Source organism: Oreochromis niloticus, linkage group LG6, assembly GCF_001858045.2.
Source record: "Oreochromis niloticus isolate F11D_XX linkage group LG6, O_niloticus_UMD_NMBU, whole genome shotgun sequence".
Lineage (NCBI taxonomy): Eukaryota > Metazoa > Chordata > Actinopteri > Cichliformes > Cichlidae > Oreochromis > Oreochromis niloticus.
The window spans coordinates 31,069,572-31,076,640 of NC_031971.2; the positions used below are offsets into that span (position 1 = coordinate 31,069,572).

Here is a 7,069-nt window from a genome sequence, read left to right on the forward strand (position 1 = left end):
GGTCAGAATTTAACGCACGCGCGGCGCGGTCGGGCTGGCAGGACTTCTAAACATTTCGCAGACCGCCGTGCGTTAAATGATGAGTGTATTTAGTGAGAATAATAGGAAACAAGACGGTCGTTCTAAACACTCGAAGAGATACCGTCTTTCTGAATGTTTTACAGTCAACCCTCCAACTGCCTCCTTCAACACAGCACAACCACCCCAGCACCTGGATCACCTGCAGGCTTAGCCTAGCATATGACCGAGAGTCCTTTTATTACCAGGACCTTCAAAAGGCTCGGTTTCACATGGATTTGCATCTGAATATCTAATTTCAATGACAATTTCACCTTGTGATGGTAATTTAAAAAAAAGAAAAAAAACTCATGGTATGAAAAAACATCCATTCTATGAATACGAGATCTCTCAGCTGCTGCAGGGTTTGACACCATCATTTGGGCTCACACGACACCACCACGGTTATGTAAAACGGACTCAAACAACCAAATCACTAATTCTGCTTATACATGGTTGTAACTTACATATCACAGTCTCACCACAAAAGACATGATGATGAGAACAATGATGTCAAATGCTTCACAAGTTAATGGCAGACATTTATAAAAAAAAAAAATTAAATAAAATTTAAGATTTAAATCTACATGACCCCTAAAACCTACGAATCATTTGAGCGCTGCTACAGGCTGCTGTTAAAGGACAATTGAAGCTGCATATGGGTTTTACCGCTAAATATGAATATATGAAAATACACTGGTCAAATGTGCAGACATGTAAGAAGTGGACAGAGGTAACAGATGGATGGATGGGGGAGTTGGTCCCTTCAACTAAGATAAAATGGGCAAGAGAACACAGACAGGCCCCCCTTTCCTTTTGTGCAGTAGTTGCCTAGCAACATGAGGCTAGAGTGAAAATGGTGGTGCTGCATTTTATGAATGAAATCGGAAAACAGAAAGGAGCCAGAGATGGGAGGGCGAGGAGCAAGCCAACGTGCTGAGTCTCTCTGCTGTTGCAGTGCTTCCTTCCACACAAGTCAAGGTGGAAAGCAGCCGTATGTAACATGTTCTGATTAACAGGAAACACGACAAGGTCAAAAAAAAAAAAAAAAAAACTTTATTAACCCCATCACTGTTGTTACAAATACTGAAGCTGAGAATGTATAGTAAGTACAAAATGAAAACATGCCTTCTTGTTTTGAAGACAAAATAAGAACAGGGAAAACATTATTTACAGCAAGCCTAAATCATCCACACACACACACACACACACACAATGCAATTTGGCATCCTTCATCATTACCTACATGTTTTGCTCATATAGTCGTTTTATGTAACAGTAGGTGAACTGGGGCCTATTCACAGAAGCAGGTTTACAGAGTAATCTGGATAACCCTGGGGAAAAACATGTTAATGCGAATAAAGCCACTTGATGCCACAATATCATAAACACGGCCCATAATTTAAACCCAATTCCCTCCCCCCAGTAGGTGTCACAAGAGACAAATCTTACAAAGAATGAAGTGCTCTACTATAAGCAGCTAGGTGCTACATCCTTCCCATCACATAGCACTAGTTGATCTGTGCAGAAAAGGACAAAATGAACAACATGGGTATCAGAATCTTGAGTTTGTCCCACACGTTTCAGGGCTGTTGAAGCGACCTGGCCCTGCACTGATGATCTGCACTTCTTTCAGCCAGGCATGAAATATAATCTTATACAGAAATACAATAAATTAAGGCAAATCTGACTGTGCACACCTGTGTGTGTGTGTGTTGAAAGGAAGTGCGTAAAGAGGAGGAACCAAAGGTGGTAACAATTCCAGACCAATCCCATTTTTGAGTGCTTTATAAAAAGATAATGTCTATGCTGTGGTGTCCTGTGCTTTCTGTTAAAGTCCACATGTTATACAGAAACATCCATGGCCTCCTTGTATAAATGTGTGTTTGCAATGTGGGCGTGTATAGATAAGAAGGGCTCCTTATCCATTGCATTAATTTGATGCCTCTTACATGCAGTCCATGGAGTTATCTGGCATCACTCCTAGATGTGGCATCTTTCCTGGTATACAGGATGGAGGGAACATGCCACTGATGTTGGGGGACGGGTCAACATTCTCACTGTCTTCCATCTTGTCTGCCAAGCCCTCCCAGTTGATATGAAAACGGGTGACACGAGGATTCGAGGCCAAAATATTCCTCTGGAGCTGCAATGATGAGAACTTGTTAGAAATAGGGGTGGACTGCTAATGTTTTTACATCAGGACATAATTAGATTACTAATTAGGGAGCTCAATAGTTAGTTATGACAGCCATCCTTAGGAGTGCACATTTCCCCTCAGAACATGGGATAGCTTTGAATTAAATACAATGAATAGTTGGTTTTATGTTGGATTTGTAGAAGGAAAAGACCAGTGTAAAGAGAATAAAGCACAAGGTAATGATTTTAATGCTAATGTAGATACTGGTACAAGGAAGCATGAAATACACTTTTTTCCACCGGAACTAGTGCATTCTTTTAAAACAATGCAAGACCAAATAAAACAAAAACACAGTGCTAAATAATCCCCAGTTAATTCTACTTTTATTTCGTACAGGATGCTACAGTCATCTGTAATTGTACATTTCCGGGCACAAGAGGGCAGCAGAGAGCCATTTATAGTACTTTTCCACAAATATGGCCCATATTCTACACTTAATACCATCTAATGCTGATGTAATGTGGTCATATCTGAATAAAATAAAATAAATTAGCACCATGGGTACACTTCAGTGATTAATTACAGTAAATGCAGACAGCTGGAAACAGCTTCCCTCAGTATTATTCATGATGGTCATTGGTGTACTTGTGTATGTTACCTGAGAGTAATCTGGTTTGAGAGGTGGGTTTTCTCGTAGTTCAGGGTCCGTGTATTCATTGTTGACATAATAGCCGATGCGGATGAACTCCTGTCCACGGTAGGTGCAGGTTATAAGGACTACGGTCACTCCTACAGCATCGCTTTCTGGAATCAGCCCTGTGTTAGGAGCGTCAGCCTGATAGGGTAAATGAGCACAGAGAAGAAATCAGATCAATTCTAAGTAATTATCCTATAAATGAAACAGTAACTGGTTAACCAAACCAGGGATATCAAATACATTATATATGATATTGTGCAAAAGGAGTATGTGAAAATCACTTTTATAACAATTTTGAAGACATGGAACACTCAAAGTGCTTTATAGAGGTTAAAAAAGGCAAAATGGATACACATGAACTGAGCAAAAACACAAACATAACCCAAATGCCCGTCTGAACAGATGCATTTTAAGCTGCCGTTTAAAGGATGCCACTGACTGGAAGGTGCAAAGAATGAGTGGGAAGCTGTTCCAAAGTTTTGGAGCTAAGGTTTGGAAGCCACAGTCTACCCTTAGTTTTCAAAAGGATATATGAAATTACATGAATGCTTCTGAGGACCTACGAACTCGGCCTGGAGAATAGGGGTGGAGCACTTTGATAATGGAGATGAAAAACCAAAATTTTAAAACTGTACTCTAACCTGACAGAAAACCAGTGCAAAAATGTTAGAAGTGGACTGACATATGAAGCCTTTTGAGAGTGAGTTAAGAGTCTCACAGGTGCATTTTGGACAGACTGAAGGGAATTAATAGATGCTTGAGTCAGAACAGAAAACTCCATTCAATAATCCAAACAAGAGGAGAAGGAGGCTTGGACAAGAACCTCCAATTCACTTCTTGACAAAACAAGCTAAGGTGCTTGTCCATGGCTTCCTTTCCTCTCAAAAGCCGTCATACATCAGATGAAAAATCTGACAGTACTTTTCTGCACTTAAAGTTCACACCACTTCCTGAAATTTCTCATCGTTACGTGCCATTTTTCTTTTACGCTTGAATGGTTCATAGGTCATTGTTAAGTGACTGTAAGAAAAAAAATCCTTTGAAAATGGTTAGGTACAAGGGCTAGATTGAAAATGAGTGAGGAAAAAAGTAGCCAATGTCCAAAGAAAAACTGAAAGGTCAGGAGACTTTGGAGAACTATTGTTCAAGACCACAAAAATGATAAGTCTTGACTCCTTGAAAGCAAAATATAAAGAAATGAGGTTTGACTTAGTATAGGCTTGCACAGTACTGTAGAGAGACATGGTTGACAATTAGCATCACCAAGTTCAAGCTTAGTCAGAAAAGGGGATAAGGGAAAAGGGGATGCTGCCTCACATGGAGAAGCTCATCTGTCTTGGGATCTTGTTTAGAGACAAGGGTAAAGTGGAGCAGGAGAATGACAGATCTATATTATTTGTTGCGTTCGATTGACATCTCTACCTTCACCCTATAGACAAAAGGTAGAGACTGACAGAAGTAGACCACAAATACTAGCAGAGACAATCCTCCAAAGGGTAGCTGGGCTTAGAGTAGAACCACTACATCTCTGCGTCTCCTGCATCAGGTGTTGTAGCAACATGCACTGATCCCAGTGAGAACCCAGCCATGATGTCTCTTGGCTGGTCTGGGAACCTCTCAGTTTCCTCTCAGAAAAGCTTTGAAAAAAGATGCTGGGACAGTGCGGTCTGGTATGTCTGCTTTGAATACTGCTCAATAGGGTTTGTTTTCAATAAAACTGGATGTTAAGCACTACACGATAAAAGCTCACCGAGAGGACTCACCTGAAACACAAACATGTGTCTGCCAGCTGGTACAGGGCCCACTAAAACAGAGTCCAAAACCTGGTCGTACTCCTCACTCTCAGCTGAACCCACATAAATGATCTTCCATTCCAGGTCTGCCAGTACACAGAGGACAAATAGGGAGGTTTGTTTTTAAATTATTATTACAAGGTAGGTTAATGTTACCTTTTTAAATTAATAATTATAGTTTGACATGCACAAGCTACTTTTTTATTTTACACACACACACACACACACACACAGCTGTAAAATAGGGCATTGTGAATGATACTTTCACTAAAAGGGTCACTTTATCCAATTTACATAGAAAATGTTTCATGGTTGTCCTTTTTTGTTCTAATTCACCTTGTATTAGTGATGCATATAAAATTTACCTGTAGCACTGGCCAGATATAACCAACACAGCATCAGTCTCAATAAAAACCACAAGTTTTTCCACTATTTATTGATTTGAATAAATGTTTAATGGCGCAAATGTTGTTGTGGGATATTAATAACTGGATTTGGTAATGAAAGAAAAACAAACAAAAAAAAAAAAAAACAAGATTTGTGGCTCAGTCCAACTAGCACCAGAATATAAGAGAGACAAAAAGCAAGTCAATGTGTTTGAGGTGCTGACAAAATTTGAAACTCCACTTGCTCCTAATGTGCATTTGGAAATATTATTTGGGCTCACTTTTAAATGAACGTTAATTAGGCAGAAAACAGGAGACTAAACTTGGAAGTTGTAGCATGATGCTATTGGTAGGCTTAATTTTAAGACAGTTCAGTACATTCTACATTTAATATCTGTTTATCCATTAATTTTAAAATCAAATAAATGTTAAGGGTGCTGTGTCAAGTACTAGTAAAAATGGCCCAAGATATAATACGTAAAAATAAATTCACACTGAAGCTTATACTTAAATTTTGTTGTCAGGAAAGTAGAGTTTTTAAAAATCGGAAAGGTGATGAAACTTAAGTTTCAGTATTATAGATACCAAATGTTCACAGCAAAGCAGCAATGAATACAATGCCACTTAAAGTTCACAAGTCCATTGTGCTATCATTAGTAGAAGAAAATGCGGAATAATTTTATATCATTAAAGAAAAATATATGATGTCCTAAAGGCAGAAATGATCGTTAGATGAAATAAAAATATATGTATATATATTTACGCCAGCTGGATTCAATTTTATATTTTTAACTTTAAACGATTTTATTTCCCCGCTGTCCCCTCGCGCGGTTCGCGGCAAATTTTCGAGCTTGTTTATTGCTACAGTAACATGTGACCGACCAATCAGCTTCTTGAGAAATACTTACGAGGAACGTCCTTTGACCAATAGCGATGGGCAGGAGGCGGGGCGCTCTGCACAAACGCGCCAGCGCCAATTTTCAACAACTTTACAAATGAAATACAACTTTACAGCCCAAACGACAGCAAATACTGAATAACCATCGAGCAAAATAACGTGCTTATCACTCATTTATGATGCAACAAATACATCCAGCGGCGAAATTAACACTTAAAGCAGACTGCGCTCACACGACGCTGCTATTCTACAGCTAACATAACAAAAGAGTAACCCAACTAGAATGACACGCTAGGTAAATACCCACCTTCCGGCAAGTCCTCCATGCATTCAAACGTTATTTCGAACTGAAACGGGTTTCCAAACGGGCTGGGGTTATCCAACACAGCAACATTTAACACTTGTACCTTGGCCATATCTTCAGACGCACCTCAACCTGAGAAACTGTTACGCCTTTTTTTCTCTTACGTGAACCAGATTTAGTGAGTCACTTCGCCGAGCTCACACGCTGTCAAAGTTGCCTGTCTTCAAAGACGCAAGTTACAGTTCGCCTCTTTTATTCTCCAAGTACACCAACAGAAGCAGCCGCTGCTTGGCTGAAGGAAGTACGTCACTTTCGTCTTCTTCGACGTCTTTATTTTCCATACTCCATAGAAGGGTGGTGCTGCCCTCCAATGGTAATTTGTTGTATTGCAGCTACATTAAAATAAATAAATAAATATCCTCGAGACATATTAAGAAAAATATTTTAAAAATAGTGCGTATATATGGATATAGTAGAGAAATGCCAAGAGCTGACATATACATGCCTTTCTGTTGTTTACTTGTTCAAAAGAAACAAAAAAATTATTACAATGCCACAGTTATTTGGACCTGTATATGTCTCTTCACTAACTGATCAAGTTTTCTACACAGAGGAAAAGTTTCAGACCATGAAATAAATACTTTATTGCAAAGAAATCCAAGGCGCCTTCAAAAATTACCTTTACTTCGTTTTTGTTCTAACTTTCATTCTACTTGTGTGAGAAAACCAGTACCTGCATTGGCCGTATTTCCACACAGCATTAATCAGTGCTGAAAACCAGTGCGCCACAGTGT

At 39.3% G+C, this 7,069-nt stretch overlaps 1 protein-coding gene across 1 annotated transcript; it reads right to left on the reverse strand.

Moving 5' to 3' along the window:
• Positions 1 to 1,093: 1,093 nt before the first annotated feature.
• Positions 1,094 to 6,595, reverse strand: asf1bb (anti-silencing function 1Bb histone chaperone). Its single transcript, XM_003449975.5, has 4 exons — positions 6,279 to 6,595; positions 4,658 to 4,773; positions 2,856 to 3,032; positions 1,094 to 2,203 (listed from the first exon to the last, which is right to left on the reverse strand). Exons 1-4 carry the CDS (start codon positions 6,385 to 6,387, stop codon positions 2,006 to 2,008), a joined length of 600 nt encoding a protein of 199 aa, XP_003450023.1. The 5' UTR covers positions 6,388 to 6,595; the 3' UTR covers positions 1,094 to 2,005.
• Between the last annotated feature and the right edge of the window lie 474 nt (positions 6,596 to 7,069).

What these genes read in the sequence shown, in the direction of transcription:
- asf1bb (XM_003449975.5), bottom strand. Translation starts at nt 6,387, where the DNA reads ATGGCCAAGGTACAAGTGTTAAATGTTGCTGTGTTGGATAACCCCAGC. An exon ending in GACACATGTTTGTGTTTCAG is followed by an intron (nt 3,033 to 4,657) that starts GTGAGTCCTCTC and finishes TTACCCTATCAG; the next exon opens with GCTGACGCTCCTAACACAGG. An exon ending in TCAAACCAGATTACTCTCAG is followed by an intron (nt 2,204 to 2,855) that starts GTAACATACACA and finishes TCATCATTGCAG; the next exon opens with CTCCAGAGGAATATTTTGGC.